The following is a 17654-nucleotide window of genomic DNA, read 5'->3' on the forward strand; positions in this document are numbered from 1 at the left end:
TTAAAACCTGTAACGCTTTTGGTACAGAAATCTAGATCTCAGTGTAACGCCCAGGTGGTTAATGAGGACTGTGCAAAAGTGCAGTTCATTTTTCAACTGATTCAAGCGCATATAGCGGGTCCGCCGTGGCACACAACTATGAGCTACACGCACCTGAAGTTTGGCAAATAACTATGCGCATCAAACAACTGAGTTTTAATAAGACAATTGTGCTGTTTTTAGCCTTACAAATAATTCAGAGGAAGAAACAGCTTAAAAACAATCACAATCACATTTGTCTTTTTGAAAAAAAAAATCTTTAAAAAAAAAATAGTGTATAATGTAATGTAATTGTACAGTAGCTTATAGAATATATATATATTACAATTATATATATATTCTATAAGGATTTCTTTGTATTGGACTCAATACAAATTGAGTTCAATACAAAGTTATTTGAATTTCCCGCCCCGCCTCCTGCCCGCACCGACGCATGCAGCGATGTCACCGGGAAACCCCGGAGAACGTCACTGCACTCGCTGGGAGAAGAAGGAAGAGGACAGACGTGTCCGGAGGAGCTGCGGGGACCGGATAAATTTTATAGAATTTTTTTTAGAGATCGACTCTGGAACAACAGAACAGAACAGATGATCACAGCGGGAACAGGTAAAAAGTGATGGCATTTAACCACCTGAGAAAAGTTCGGGTTTAACACTTTTTGCAAGTGTTTTATCCCCGAACCAAGGTCGGGTTTAACGGCCGGGTGGTTAAACTGTGTGTCCTGGGAGATTGAAAAGGAGATCACATAAAACCCCAAAAAACAAATGACAACATCTTAAAAAAAAACTTTATTTAAAAGAAACATTTGCTAAAAGTTCACAATAAAATATAAAAACGCATCAAAACCAAAAAAAAAAAAAAAAAAAAAAAAAACACACACATTACTAAACTTTACACTAAATGACAAAAATTAAAATGCATATGTATTGCATAAGTGTATGCACTCGTGAAATCACTAAATGTTCCTTAATACATGTATTATAACATGCCTATAATCCTTTAGAGAAATCAAATATTTTAGTAAAGTCAAAATTTTTATGAGGTCACACATGTTTGTTCACATATTTTTTTACACTCATACTATTGTGTGATGACATTTTTGACAGTGCCACTTAGTATATATCAAGCTTGATAGAAATTAGTTTGCAGTGTTGCAACCAAAAGAAAAAGTAACAAAAAGTGCAACAAATGTAACTATAAATGAAGCAAGTTTGTGATGGAGTAGATTGTAACATAAAAAAAGTAACGCTTAAGATAGATGGAGTAAACTGTAACATAAAGTAACGCTTAAAAAAAAAACTTCAAGCATTAAAGATTCAAACTGACCTGTAAAATGGTTGGACTGGAGATGCGCACAGAACAGGGCACAGGTGTGCGCTAATCAATTGCTATCACCTCATCATTGAGGTTAACATCTCCTTCTGAATCACGCAGCGGAAAATTAATCGCCTTATTTGCCTATTCGAGATCTTTGCAGGAAACCCGCAGGCGAGTTCACTAGAACTGGGGCCCGACTCGCGCTAATAGAAGTCGCTGACCGGCACGAGCGTACGTGTGTCCAGCGTATGCGCATTTCATTGAAGAATCAGGGCTATACTGTCTCCTCAAATCCAGTTAAATGCAGTCAAATTGATTGGGAGGTGTTTCATAATACAGATGGACAATGACCCAAAACATACAGCCAAAGCAACCCAGGAGTTTATTAAAGGAAAGAAGTGGAATATTCTTGAATGGCCAAGTCAGTCAATAGACCTGAACCCAATTGATCATGCATTTCACTTGTTGAAGACTAAACTTCAGACAGAAAGGCCCACAAACTAACAGCAACTAAAGCTGCTGCAGTAAAGGCCTGGCAGAGCATTAAAAAGGAGGAAACCCAGCATCTGGTGATTTCTATGCGTTGAAGACTACAGGCTGTCATTGCTAGCAAAGGGTTTTCAAACCAAGTATTATAAATGAATATTTTATTTTCAGCTTTTTAATTTGTCCAATTACTTTTGAGCCTCTGAAATTAAGTGTTGTGTTAAAAAAGGCTTTAGTTTCTCACATTTTTATGCAATCTTTTTGTTCAACCCACTGAATTAAAGTTTAAGGTCTGCAGTTCAACTGCATCTGAGTTGTTTCATTTAAATTAAATATACCACCTCCTGCACATGTCAGTTCAAGAAACCTCAGGCAAGTTCAAATATATGTTAAATTGGGAGGAGGTGTTGGGAAGGACACTGGATTTTGATGAGTGGATGGAGATCTGGGAGGCTGCTAATAAAAGCTCCATCTGTACGTTAAATAAAGAAAATCTGTATAAGATAATTTTCAAATGGTATCATACTCCGGAAGTACTCCAAGGGCTATTCCCGGGCACAGATCCCACCTGTTGGCGTTGTAGGGACCCCTGAGGTATCCTTGAGCACATCTTCTGGTTCTGTCCCATTATTAAAGGTTACTGGTCACAGGTTAACACATTGCTTTCAGAGGTGGTCAAACTGCAGTTATCCCTATATCCTCTAACTCACCTTTTAGGCCAACCTTTTAAGACTTAAAGGCTGCATGGACACTGATTGGAAAGCTACTTTACCCCCTTCCATGGAGAATCTGTACAAAAGGATTCAGGAAGTACGTCTTATGGAGTACCTTACTGCTCTCCTTAGAAACACAACAGATAGTTTTGAAAAAACATGGGAAAATTGGGACCAATATTATGCTCAGTTGTCCAGCTGAAACCCTAAATCTTTTATGACTTATGTTATTGTCACACTCTAACTCCCTTTCCCTTCGGTTTACTGATTAACTGTATTTGTTTTATTATATGTGTTCTTCTCCGCTGTTTAATATCATCAATATTGTGATTAACATATGTATTCATCCACTCTTGTTAAGGCCTGATGTTCAATATGCACAAGGACTGTTTGGGATAACTATTCTCAGCTGTATGTATAATTTTTATGCTGTCTATCGACTTTGTGTACTTAATACTTTTTTTTTATCTATGGACAAGGCTAACTGCCCTCCAACATTTCCAGGCTTTTTATTATACAGTTGCCCCCAAACTTTTTTGCTCAAGTTTTTTCTTTTTGTTATGGTATTGCACTTTATTGTTACTTCTTGTTTTTCTATTTCTGTAACTCTGTTGAAAAAATTTCAATAAACATACTATTTCAAAATAAATATGATGAAGTCAAAATGATCTACCAACAATAAAAATGCTAAACATATATTTATTTACATATATACCGAGTATACTTTATATTAAAATGTATATTGTCTACCTTACATAACAGCATGAACATGTATGACACAACACAATTCTTTATTTTATTTTTTTTACTTTAGTTCCACTTTAAAATTATCCTTTTGCAGATTAAAGTTCACTTTAAATATATAAAAACAAATTAACATGTGCAAACTCCTGGCTTAAATAGTTTTATGTGTTTTTAGCCCAATCACTCCACTAGCTGTGTATAAGTGTAACACCTGGAGACTCCCACATTTATTTAAGGAAAATTATACCTGCCACATCCCTAAATGAACAAATAATAGAAAAATAAAAGTTCAGGGGCTTTGAATGCAGTGGATATATATATATATATATATATATATATATATATATATATATATATATATATACATACATATGTGATTTGCATGTTTTGTTGTGCGCACAATTTGTGTGAGAATGGCTGTATGCTTATGAGCGCGTACCAAATATGCGCCTAGGCTTTCACGTGGGTTTATGATTATGGAGGAGATTATACTGGTGGCTAGTGCTGTTGTGTTAGCAACTAAAACAATGTTAGTTTAGATTCCGTCTGTCCAATAACAAGAATTAAGATTACAAAAAGTCACATAAACTCATACTAGACAAGCAAACTTCCTTGATTAACCCCCCATAAACCAGTCCAGTTTAAATAGAAAAAATGAATATGTATTTATATATATTTCAATTTATTTAGACATACACACAAAAGTGAAATCGCTAAATGTTCCTTGATACATGTAGTCTAACATCTTTGCCAACAATCCTTTATTTAAATATTGGATTTATCTAAATTCAAACTATTTAAAGCAAATAAAAAATGGTTGATCTCACCTTTTTTTTCATTCAATCGCGCAGCTGTGTGATGACATAATATAAAGTGCTAATTAGTATATATACAACATGATATAAATTAGTTAGCAGTGTTGCAACAAAACTAAAAAGTATCAAATCAACAACTGCAACAAATCTAACTATAAATGAAGCAATTTTGGGAATGAATATAATGTAACATAAAATGTAGCACTTATCTTAAAAAAAAAAAAAAGCACTACAGGACCTGATCTGTAATTTAACTTGAATTAATTAACCTGTAATACACTGTAGATGCACACAGAACAGGGAGAAGGTGTGTACTAATTAATTGCTATGACCTCACCATTGACAGCTTAACAGATCCTCCCTAATCACGCAGCTGCAAACTAATCCCCTTAATTGGCGTATTCTTGACCCCATTGCTCATTTATCAAAGCTGAAATGCAGCTAGCAAGTGAAGGAGAGTGTACTTCTGGAAATATGCCTCATATATCGGCGAGCTTACAAGAGCTTGCTTGATAAATCAGGCCTACTATGTGACTCATTCCAAGGTAAATCAAGCTTGTGACGAAAACACAATTGTTCAATCAGATGCAGAGATATTGTATATCTTTTTATAATAAGAACTCATGATAGTGACCTTTGTCTCTCAAGACTTGACAAAACCCCTACATTATTTGTGAGCAGGCAAATTTTTATTTGAAGCACCACAGCACAGTACCCTAATGCCCATTGCCATGTAAGTGACCCCCAGGTAAACCTAACATGCAAATTCACATTAGGGACCCCCCCTTAAAGTGAACCTATCACCACAACTTTTACTTACATAGAAGGGTAGATAACCTTTTGTGGTGACCTTTTGTGGTGTTTTTTCCTTAAATAGTTTTTTTTTAAAAAAGCAAAAAGGCAAAGCCCCACACCTTCTGTCATTACTGCTGTGATGGTAAAGACTGAATGGGAGCGCAGAGCCTACTGGGATACACATGTCACAAATTCCAGAAGTCTTGGGCATGCACAGGAGGAACTTTACTGTCACTGAAAAAAGAAAGATGTTGATCTCAAATATGTGCAGTGAAATGGGCTCTTTCTGAACAAATACAGCAGCATACATCACAGATCTGCGCAAGTAAAGGTAAGTGTCATATTTTTTTTTCACTTTAGTTCCACTTTAATGAGAAAAGATCCCTGATTGTTAGGATTTTATGCCCCATATCTGGCAACTTATGTTTAGGGGGCTGAAATTTAGTTTAGTAGCTCTCGCGGTCCCCTGTGTACCCTAAAAATGTCAAATTTCTATGACAATTGGTGTAGGAGATATACATGGGGATGATGACAGCTCTAATGATGCTGCTGCAGAAAGGGTAGGATTATCTCACAGTACAAGGTGGTTGTGGAGCAGCACAACTGACATCGTTAGTGCATGCTGACTCCCAGGGAGCTAATACTGAGCATGCTCAGGAAGCTCCATCTGGTAGCACAGTCTTTTAAAGATAGGAGATGCCAGCACAGATGCAACTGATTGTGACTTCATTGTATATGCCTAATCAGTTAGTAGGACAGATTCCAAAGGTAGGATTATCCCATAGGACACTATGCTTGAATCTCAGCCCTTGATTGATCGCGTGACATAAAGAAAACGAAAGTCATGTGATACTGTTGGATATGGTATTTAATAGGTTCTGTTTGGTGTCAAGTATATTGAAAGGTTCAATCTCTTATAAAGTAGCTAGCTGTCAGTTTGCTTATGTCGTTTAACATATAATTGAATTTTATTGCTGCAGTTTTGTCCAAAACATGCCATCTTTGACAAGTTCTGCAAACCGAATGGAAAACAGGTCAGAGTTCTACCCCTGGGAGTCTTATTTTTGTTGTGAATGTGTTATAATTAACAAATGTTAAGTGGTTCTTTCTTATAGCTTGGTCTGTTTGATTTGTTGAAATTTGTTTTGTTGGACGTATATGCGAACCCTAGATAAACAGGTAATAATTAAAAGTACTGTGCAAAAAAATAACTTTTTTTTTTTTGTGTATGTATGTGTGTGTGTATATATGTGTGTGTGTGTATATATATATATATATATATATATATATATATACACACACACACACACATACAGGTAGTCCCTGGGTTATATAGGAGATGGGTTCTGTAGGTTTGTTCCTAATTTTAATTTGTATGTAAGTCAGAACAGGTACATTATTTTAATTAATGCAATTAGGACAGATGTTTGTCTCAACATAATATTAGCCAGTGTGGTGTCAGTTACCATATAAAATCCTCACTGTAAGTTAATCACAAACAAAGCAAAAAAAAATCTTTATAGAGCCTAGACATTCATTACTTCTTGAGCAAGCTGTGCTTTGATATGCAGAAAGAAGCAACTGCAGAGCTTGTCTTGGTCATTAAAGAGTTCCAAGAGGCTGCAGAAAGAGCTCTAAGAAACCCACACCTCATAACTGTGTTTAGCAAAAGATTTCTTCCAGTTATGCAAACCACCCCGTCACCCCTTCAAGCCTCCATTCTGCACAGAAGGAGCAGGAAAGACATGTGTATGTCGGATGTCCTTAACCAGTGGACTATGTGTGTGTGTGTATACACAAGTACTACTTGTGGTCCCTTTTGCAGGTAATTTTTTTACCCCTATTATTGCATTGCACTTTGTCTGTGTGAGGACTGCCATTTTGGTAGAAACAGGACTTTGCTTTCTGATGTCTGCAAAAAATTAATAAAAGCAGCACAGTAGTGTCATTGACCGATTTCATTCCAAATCTGCTAAGGCTAGCAGTCAAATGCTACTCATTAAATAGTCTCAAACTGCAGATAAACTGCTATATGGGATAAGAGTGCTTAAGCAACCTCACAAACCAGGAGTTGTGCTGTTGGAGAACCCTTTGATAAAGCGTAACTATTTTCAGAGTATTGTTTATTATTCCTGTATGTTACCTTAACATATCAATTCTTCATTTGTTTGAGTTCAGATCCACTTTCAAGAATAACTGGAGGCTCTGCCAAAAAACGGGCAGAAGGGAAAGGACTAGTTAAGAATATAGCCTGTTGTCACATTGCAGCATATCTTTCCCTATAAATGACCTATTGTACCATTTTTTTTAACGTGTCTTTGTGTGGATTCGCCACTAGCAATGGGAACTGTATGCAACAAGGACATCACCAAACCTCACAATATTTTTTACCCGACACTGGCTGTCAGAGGTAGCAATGTAGCTATGAAGATGCATACAAAGACTTTTTCAGGCACCCCTGCATATTGGGTCCACTGTTATCACAAGAGGTTCCAGGAGTTGCCTGGGCACAATATTGATTTTTTATATATTACCTTGAACAAGAATGCTAGTCAGCAAAGCTCTGATCTGAAAATCCTGATCTGAATGTGGTCAGTTGCTGAGAAATTACTTAAGGCTATAATTCAGCTTGACAGCCTGTCATCTAGCATTTTCATTAAGATGAGTCAGAAATTTCAACCTCTATACTTTCTCTGTTAGGATCTGTTTTGTCACTTTTTATTAAAGCACCTTTGAGGTGTCCTTTATTTCTCAGAAAATCTACAAAATAAACTTAAAGTAATCTATATAGCTTATAGAGTATTTATCTTATTTATTTGCTAGCATTGAAAAACTGCAGGTCTAGTGTTTGTTGTTTTGTTTTTTTTAATCACAGGGATCATATGCATGAAATACTTGTAGAATTTCAAAATGCAAGTGTTAAATGTTTAAAGAGCTGCCTCCCTAATGGTCCAGGAAGCCTTGAAGACTCCACCAAAGCCACCAAAGGACCAAAAGCCCTGATTCAACTCTTTCGGTAACTATTACACTAAAAAAAGGTAGCTAGTTTAGTTTTAAACTAAAGTGAAATTTAAAACATTTTAAAGAGTTGATTTTAATAGACGTTTCATATTGAAAAACATTAGTCTTTTGTCATATGGTTTTGTGCAGTGCATGCTCTCCCTGTTAGTAAGTGTTAATAAGGTTGTGTGTTGCTGAGAGTGAGAATAATGAATGAAATGTATCATGAAGGAGGTGCATGCATGGGTAACAACAAGATAACAGTTTTCTAAGCGCGTTCCATGCTTCATGAACAAATAAGAAGCAGGACACGGAGTATTTATTTTCAATTCTTTCCACTGGTAGATCCCTCCTTTGGGGTTCTCTCCCCATAATTAGGCTCAACATACACACTAACTATTAGGTCCCCAATATGTCCAATTTCTGATTCATGATCAGCCCTCCTTGTATAGACTTACAAATTTCAGGAGGTCTTGTAAAGACGAGCCCCTTTCAATCAGTACACACTGTCTTGGAGGAGCAGGGAAGAGGTCTGGTCCAACATAGCAAAGAGTTTTTTCAATACTGCAGTGGCCGGGTTTGATGTGTCTGAACGCTACACTGGGTCCCCAGGACACCGTCGAGGTGTCACCACGTGTTGCTGCCCTCCGGAAGGGATGGTAAGGCATGGTGCACCCCAATGGGAAATAAGTCCAGAGAGTCAGGGTCTGCTGTAAACCAGGGTGCTCCTTTACTGGAAGAATTCAGGTACAAAACAATACAGGCAAGGCATTAGGTTGGCTTCTCCAGTCTCCTCCCTGGCAGAAGAGGGGTTTGATGCTGAGGAAAGGCCTGAACTATCTGTCCCTTTCTCTCTTTAGAAGGCTGGTACCCTGGTCCAAGGCTGGTGATCAGTGTATCCCCATCTCAGCGTCTTCTTCTGGTCACTCAGTAGTCTGGCAGTTTCCTCTTCCAAGGACTGGTGCCTAACTGCAACACACTAGGGGCTCTGACTGCTCCCCTTATATACGGTTTTTGCTAGACTAGAACCTTCTGGAGGGTGGAGTGGAGTGGAGAAGCTCAGCACAAACAGATACATTGTTTCGGCTCCCGTCTGGTATAGACTTACATTAGAACTTCAATGATACCCAATGGCAATGACAGCACGTTTTCCAGACAAAAACAAGTTTCCAGACATATCAACAGAGCTACAACCAGACATTTAAAAAGTCAGGCTGTCTGCTTTTTGTTGGTAAACAAGTCTGGATTTTTCCCTCCAAAACATAGTAAACAAGTCTCGATTTTTTTCCCTCCAAAACATAGTGATGAACGTCTGTTTTTTTCCCTCCAAAACATAAGTCTTCTTTAAACCCTATGGCAGCTATAGAAAATTACCAGCTTTTCTATTAGTCTCTCAGTATTCATTAACCTTTTCCACAGAGCCATGTAAATATAGTGATAATGAACAGGATATATATTACAACACATAAAATGCAATTACACAGTAATAAACAGTGCAAGTTAACCCTTTTAGGTGAAATAAAGGAAGAATTTTTAACTTTACATAGGCAAATATCCACAAATGTCCAAATGTCAACGTACTCCCTGCTCCAGGGCACTACAATACTTCAATGGCAGAAAGTGCAAACAAAACCTTGTGTAGGTGGTATGTGAAACCATTACACTATTCAAGAGATCTATCCCTCCTATTTCCCTCTGTGCATCCGTGGATGCGACCTTGAAGTCCCCACATTTCATAAATGCTGGGAATGCCCCTGTGCTTAAAGTTTTTGAGTGGTTGCATTTACCGTATTTTTCGGACCATAAGACGCACTTTTTTCCCCCAAGAAGTGGGGGGAAAAAGTCCCTGCGTCTTATGGTCCAAATGTATCAAAATGTATCCTTGATGTTGGTTTTTAATGCACATAAAATATTTTAGGACACTATTTGTTTCAGAATCTTTTTTTTTTCTTCATTTCCCTTCTCTAAAAAACTGGTGCGTCTTATGGTCCAGTGCGTCTTATGGTCCGAAAAATACGGTATACATGCTCATTTAATCATGGGCCTAAATTTGAAATGCAACCCCTCTTACTTGTAAAAGTGAAGCAGAACCCTCGGCAGGATTTGATCTTGTTCAATCTTTAGTGCTGCTAAGATAACTATAGCGAGATCCTTGAAATCCACTTTATTTTGCGTTTGGTAAAGCACCGCATGAGACATTTTTTTACCAGTCTTGAAATATTATGAAAAATATTTACATGCATGGCTTTTTAAAAGTGTCTCCTTTAGAATTTGGGATTGGACTACACTGATTTTTTGAGTGATGCCTGAGCAAGTGATCCTGGGTCACAGAGCTTAGGGCTTGCCAGAGTGGCAACAAACACCCCCTCCCCCCCAGATTTGTTCTTGGGGTATTTTTTTCTTTTCTTATTCCCTGTGGCGTTCTGTGATTCTATATCTCCCAAACACTTACTACCTTGTAGTTTTCATTAAATAACAATACTTTTATGTGTTTGTGGATACTTATTGCTCAGATCACATTGGTTTACTTTTTGTCTTTTATAATACACCTCTTCTTTGACCTGACCACTTTTCTTTATGTGTGGTTGTGAAGATCTGTTAGCGCTGTATAATTTTGTATTTTTATTTATCCTAAATGTTAATTAAAGAAATTTCCGGTAAAATAAATGTTACATGAATGATGAACGAAAACTGGCACCACTGTAGCCAGTGTCAACTTTATATTAATTAATATTTTAAAACCAAAATGTTTTTATTTTAGTGCAGTGCTCCAGTAAAGCCTAATGCCACACAAATGAGCATTAATAGGAAGCGCTGCATTTCTATTTATTATTTATCCACATAATAAAAATATATGCAACATTCACAATTCTACATTGCTTTCACTGATAGCACAATCACTATATAAAAAAAGACAAATATATTGTTTTGTGAAATAGTTTTTCTGGTGTTGACAGAGCCAATTTACTGACATACAAAGCATCCACAATGCACTTGAAATTCAACAGCTTAAAGTGAAAGCAAATTAAAAACTTACACTTACCCTAAATCTCAAAGATCCCCCAATGGCGCTGGTCCTTCTTGAGATCCAGTCCCACGTCATCCTCTTTGTCCCAGCGCAGGGGAAGCGCCCGGCGCTGCCATCTTCTGCCTTCTCTTCTGGTCATTTTGCTCCATCACCCTATCTCATAATGCGCAGGTGCAAGAGCGAGTGATGTAGCCACTGCGAATGGGGAATAAAAAAAGAGAGTCAATGTCACTGCACATGCGTGAGATTGGCATCTTTTTCCCCTTGGTGGAAAAGATGTCCCTTCTGTGCATGCCCCTTTTTTTTTTTTTTTTTTTTTTTTTTTTTTAAGCAGTTTTTTATAAATAAAGTGACATATTATGCAAGGCTTTACAAAGTTCATTGTCATATCACTAGCTGTCATTTAAAGGAAGCCAATTAAAATAATTACATGCTTTTATAATGTGGGAGGAAACCTACACAAAGAGAACATATAAACTCCATGCAGTTATAACCTCTGAGACACTGGCCCTGATTTATGAAAGCTCTCCAGGCTGGGGATAATACACTTTCAGAAGTGAAGCTGGGTGATCCACAAAACATGGACTGGATTTTTCAAAATTATTTGTTATTTGCTAGCAAATGTTTTGAATCCTGGACCAGATCCATTCCAGGTTTGGTGGATCACCCAGCTTCACTTCTGAAAGTGTATTATCCCCAGCCTGGAGAGCTATCATAAATCAGGGCCACTGTGTCATTGCGGGGTCTGAAGATCTCCACAACCGTGCGCAAGTCCTGTTGTACGTGGAGCAGTTTGCCTCAAGGTGTCCTCTGCCCCCACAATCTGTCATGCTGTTTGATTAGCCCTATTCACAAACAGCCCACCTTCAGCTCTTATAGATACAATCAAAGGATTTTTTATTTTTTTTAATCTATATATTTTTTTCAAGCAACTATTCTTAAAATAAATTCATTGCACGTTTTAAGTGAAAACTTTTTCATGTAAGGTTTTCCATAATTTGATGTTAAAAGTCTATGAAGTTTTAGTTGCAATTCAAGCAACACAGTTTGAAAATTACTTTTCAATCATTTAACCCCACTAGCGGTAATCCCAATTGTGACTCGGGGTGGATTTTCCACACAAAAAGTACACATTCAGGGTTACTAAAAAGATTAAAAGAAAAAAAAACCTTGTTCCGTTGTCATCCCTCGGCTCCCTGCTGGTCCCCGCAGGTCCTCAGGACACGTCTTCTCCCTCCCGATCAACATCTTCTCCCTCCCGCTGGCAACTGGAGACAATCTCCAGTTCCGAGTGACGTCGGTGCGGGCGGGAGGAGCGGCGGAAAATTCAAATAATTTTGTATTGGATTTAAAACAAAATAGCTGTATTGAGTCAAATACAAAGAAATCTTGATATAATATATTTATAATTATATTATACATGCTACTGTACATTTATATTACGTTTCACAATTTTTTGAATTTTTTTTTTTTTTTTGAAGTTTATTATTACATTTAATAAATATTGGACATATTTTGGTGAGTTATGCATAAGAATTATAGGCCTACAATGTAAAATAAATTTACATGCAAAAAAATGTAATGCTTTTTGTGTGGTAATACAGACAGAATTAGAACGCTAGGGGGATAAAAACCTTTCAATTACCTGTGTGTTTGTTTGTTATTACCACACAATATTTATTTAGCGATGACATATTACGTAGCACTGTACAAAGGCTAGAGTCTTGTGACTAGCTGTCCCTCAAAGGAGCTCACAATCTAATGCCCCTACCATAGTCATATGTCATTAATAAGGTCAGTTTTGGTGGAAGCCAATTAACCTTATCTGCATAACTTTGGAATGTGGGAAGAAACCCACACAAACATGGGGCGAATATGCCAACTCCATGCAGATAGTGTCTTGGCCAAGATTCCAACCTGGAACCTAGTGCTTCAAAGGCCAGAGTGCTAACCTCTGAGCCACTATGCTGCCTGTTTCTTTTTTATATTTTGTTTGTTTTTTAAACAAATTTAAGTTGTGAATCTCTAATCCTATGAATATTAGCTTGATGCTAAAGTCTTAAACTCCTTTTGGTTTACCTATAATATGTATACCTATATGTATTAAATATGTGGTCAGTGTTCATGGGCCAAGTAAATTTAATGTAATGTTTTTTTATTTTTCTGAAGACTTCTTTTGGAACAGTGTATCTGAGCCCTGGCTGCTTCAGGCTTAATTTGGATTTATTTAACTCTGTAAACTGTGAGAATACCTTCTTGAGTGTTCAACCCTGGCAGCCAGCAGAATACACTATAGACATACCTTATATACCCGAGTATAAGCTGACTTTTTCAGCACCCAAAATGTGCTGAAAAAGTCACCCTCGGTTTATACTTCAGTCCGCTTACAGTCAACATTGCCGTCTGTGTAAAGAGTGTGCGATTGGCTGCTGCGGGTGGTGTGCCCCGTGTATGCTTTGAAGAAATTGGCGGAAATAGCTGTTATTCTGGCTGGCATCTGTCCACATGAGGTGAATGGGAAAAGCGCAGCCTGAGTCCGGCTTTTCTCTGTATAGCGGTAACCAAAGCCGGCAGGTGGTCACCTTGACAGCCATGGCAATGTCTGGGTGTTAGGACTTGTGAATGGATGTGTAAGGGAGGGCAGCATGCATTGTGTAGGAGGAACAGATACACGCACGGGAGATGAGGGGGACGAAGCTGGTCAGGAGGAGGACAGCAGTGGCCTGGATCCTGATGTTAGTCAGTCGGAAGAACATTCTGCACGGGAAAAATCCACGAAGGAGCCCCCTCGTAAAATGCCAATGGCTCCTTCTTCAAGCATTGGCAATATCGGATCTCCCTACAGCCATGAGAAGTCAGCAGGTGGCCCGGAGCCTCCGAAGCACGAAGTGGGAGTCCCTGTCCCCGGGGGGGGGGGGGGAGGTCGAAGGTTTGAGCTTAGCAATGACCTGCGCCTGAGAGCCTTTACATTGTGCCAGAGAGGAGCATGGAGGAGCATCAAGCTCGTGGAGTGTCTGTAGTAAAATAATCCCATCCAATGTGTTACATGCCATGCCTTGAGTCACCAAGGATCAGATGACGGAAAGCATTTTAAGAGAGAGTGGCATCCTGTATTCCTCAGTACAGGTTTTCCTTATTTTCCATCCACAGGCTGCTAAAGAGCTGTACAACTCCAGTCTTTAAAGGCCAGGATCCCCACAAATTTTAGACCCAATTATTGTAATTTTTTTTTGTATTTATTTTGAATATTGAAACTTGCCAGTAGCTGCAGCATTTCCCACCCTCGGCTTTTTTTTCCTGTGTTCCAAGGTAAAAATAGGTACCTCAACTTATACTTAAGTAATTTTGGTACCTAGACTGAACATTTACACAAGCCTATGCAACATATTAGAAAGTCACTTATTTTTGAATGGCACTAGAAGGTAAATCAATCATAAATGTGATTAGTGGTTTTAATAGTTCCTTTTCTTTTTACACAGGTTTAAAAAACAATTGCAACAGCAGTTAAAAGATATGAAGATTGATCTCATAACACGTTAGTATGATGTTTTCTTTAAGGTGGTTCTGCTTGTGTATGTACGCTTTAGTTTCTAAAGTGCATTAGTACAAATATAATTAATATCAAAAGAATAATTTCATGTGGGCAATAAGCTGTGCACAGGGACACAATTTCCATCCATTATAACCTATACCCATTCATCCCTAGGGTGGGCATAGATCCAAAACATGTGGGGATGGATGAAGATTTTGTTGCCCTGCACACCTTTCATTCATTGCTCACATATCACCTATGTATATATGCTCTTGTTTGGATTCAGCTGCCATAAAGCTGTTTAATTTTTCAAAATCCTGGACCAAAGGTTGCTACCATTCCTAGAAAAAAAACACCTGATATTAGTTGTATGTGTGGCATAAAGAGAATGTGGTTTAAACCAGTGGTCGCCAACCTTTTTGGTCCCGTGAACCACTCAAATTACCAGCCCCTGACCACGCATGCACGGGGAGCAGGGTATCACTCAATGGGTGAGAAACCTCCTCGTCACAATGGGATAACCCCACCTACTTCCCTTCACAGGTCTGAGCCACTTCCCTGAGCCAGGGGATTTGTACAGGAGACATGGTCCCCCCCCCCCCCCCCCCAGCGGGATCAGAAGAAGCACCAGTGCACCGGCCAGAGTCGCAGACCACCAAAATTTACTTGTGTTGGCGTCCGCTTGTTTAAACAATACGTACAATATCACAGTAGAAGCACTACAAGTTGGTTAAAACAGACGTCTGGCTAAATGCCCTTGGCCATCCTTTCCACATGCACAGAATTTACACAATACCTCAGATATTCTTTATGTTCCTAGCCTATATTATTCTTTATGTTCCTAGCTCGTTGTGTACTATAAAATTTTTCTTTGAACTAGCAAATTAAAATACAGTTTTGCATGGGGGACGTGGCTTTGTGGTCTCTGAGAATGGCTGCATGAGACTGCAGCTCTGACATGCACCAGCTGAATTTTCATCTAAACGGGCACCCAGCTACTCCAGGATGGACAGAGTAAAGAGGGTTAAGACGGGGAAGCTTCCCCCTACCTCATCACAGCGGCTCCCTACCTCTCAGGGCTTATATTCATGAAGCTCCTGCAGCCTCACAGGGAAGGCATACCCCAGGGCTCTGATGACTTTCAGGGAACTAGTCCCACCATGTGGCACAGCTTCAGGATGGTCCTGTTCTGTAGCCCATTGATCAGCAGACCCATCCAAGCCTTGCAAAAAAAGGGTCTGTACAAATGAGTGATGAACTGACCCCCCCCTGGCAACAGTATTTTCTGATGCTGCCCACCAAAGCAGACATTCAATTACTGATAGCAGAAGTGCAGGCCACCTTCCGTACAGAAATAGGGGTTCTAAGTACAGATTTACAGTCCCTGGCTGGGGGAATAGGAGACCTGGATGTGAATTTACAACAGGCTAAGGGGGACATTGAGGCTCTCACCAACAGATCCCGGGAATATCACCTGAAAATTCGGAATCTCTATCGCCACTTGGAAGACAGGAATAAAAAAAGTTGCAGGAATACCAATAGAGTCTGTGGTCTACCTGAGTCTACTCAAATTTCAGATTTGAAACTAGAGCTACAAGCCTTCTTTAACCGCCTCTTGGGGTGCCCCTCCCCACCTGATGTTGGCATTACCATGACATATCAGGCCTCGAGGCAACCCGCCTTGGCTGTGAAACCACGTGATGTTCTATGCCACCTTGCGGATGCGGACTTGAAAGATGAAATAATGGCGGCAGCATGCAACATGCGCAATCTGGAGTTTGATGGGGCCCTACTGCAGCTCTTTCAGGATTTATCCAGGCATACCCTACAACAACGACGCCGTTTGCATTCGCTTCTTACCCTTTTACGGGACAACCGCATTCCTTACAGATGGGGCTTTCCGTTTAGTCTGACAGTACGCGGTGGAGGGTTGTCAGCGGTTCTTCGCTACCCAGAAGATCTATCATCTTTTTGCCGGGACCTAGGAATTACCGTACTTAAGCTTCCTGGATAGGAACCAGAGGATCCTTTGCAAGGTTAATCCTTCTCTGTCCCTGATGATGATGATGAAGGTTAATGTTGTTTACTCTGTGGCTGCACTCCTGATGTTTTATGGTGTGTGTCTACTGTAACAGAAATTTTTTCTGGTTTCTGTGATTGCACTATAATTGTTTTATTGCATTTACCTGCTACAGTAGATTCTTCCTTCTCAGGAAATATTTGAATGGCAATACTGTTAGTATTCTGTGGACTATATCAGGGACTGCTGTAGCCTGTTTTTGTGGTACTCGACCGTTATACCAATCTGCTGTTTTGCCTAGATCTAACCCTGACATGCTGTAATTTATTATTTCCCCATTTACACTATAACCACTGTATTTTTTCAATGTGCAGTAGTGCTTTTTATCCTTAAGAGGATACGTTACATTTGCCTTGCAGACCCTTGGGGGGCTTTCACACCGGGCCTGGCTTTGCTGGGCGTGGTGGGAGATCTCTCACTGGGGCCAACTTTCCGCTTACCAGCCGGTGCTGACCGCGATGTCTAATGGGAATATTTTGGTTCATTCTGGAGGCCGTTGGGCTTTCAGTCCCTTTGGGAGTGTTGGCGTACTCACCAGGTACAATTGTTCCCTATCTGACCAGCGACTGTTTCAGTTTGGTTTATTGTTTATGTTCTTGTATTTTTTCTCTGTTCCCTGTGTACCTCTCTCTCCCCTTCATGGGGCGCCTCGATTGTCCTCAATTGTATACTCAGGAGCCTATAGCTACCCCCCTCTCCGCTTACCTGGCAACATGGAAGGCCATTGCTTCATTCTTTTTGTAAAATACTTTAATGGCTAAAAAAATTTATCCCTCAATTTGCCAGGACTAAACTCTAACACTAAGAGGAAATTGGCACTCAGAGAATTTAAAAACCAGTCTGCAGATGTTATATTTTTGCATTTTGACAGCACAGGTACCTTTAACTGTCTCTAAATATTACCCTGGTGTTCATATGGCTAACTCTTCATCTAAAAACCATGCAGGGGTTGCAATTCTGATTAAAGACTCTTTTAAAATCTCCCTCATACATTCTATTACTGACCCAGAGGGCAGGTACATTGTTCTACAAGGGGTACCTTTAACCATGTGCAACATTTACGCTCCTAATGGGGGTTTAGGTTTCTTACTTCAAAGGGCAGTTT

At 39.2% G+C, this 17654-nt stretch overlaps 1 protein-coding gene and 1 long non-coding RNA gene across 2 annotated transcripts in view; both read left to right on the forward strand.

The window, feature by feature from the left end:
- The window catches only part of LOC140330106 (uncharacterized), a 690842-nt gene that overhangs the window by 443201 nt on the left and 229987 nt on the right, over positions 1-17654 (forward strand). The gene's annotated exons all lie outside the window — the stretch shown is intronic.
- The window catches only part of LOC140329057 (centromere protein H-like), a 42750-nt gene continuing 30909 nt past the window's right edge, over positions 5814-17654 (forward strand). The window contains exons 1-3 of the mRNA XM_072409119.1: positions 5814-5943; positions 7785-7925; positions 14417-14472. Coding sequence (XP_072265220.1) covers positions 5903-5943; positions 7785-7925; positions 14417-14472 — 238 coding nt within the window. The 5' untranslated portion in view covers positions 5814-5902. The remainder of the gene's footprint in view (positions 5944-7784; positions 7926-14416; positions 14473-17654) is intronic.

The sequence above is a fragment of the Pyxicephalus adspersus genome, chromosome 4 (assembly GCF_032062135.1).
Source record: "Pyxicephalus adspersus chromosome 4, UCB_Pads_2.0, whole genome shotgun sequence".
Lineage (NCBI taxonomy): Eukaryota > Metazoa > Chordata > Amphibia > Anura > Pyxicephalidae > Pyxicephalus > Pyxicephalus adspersus.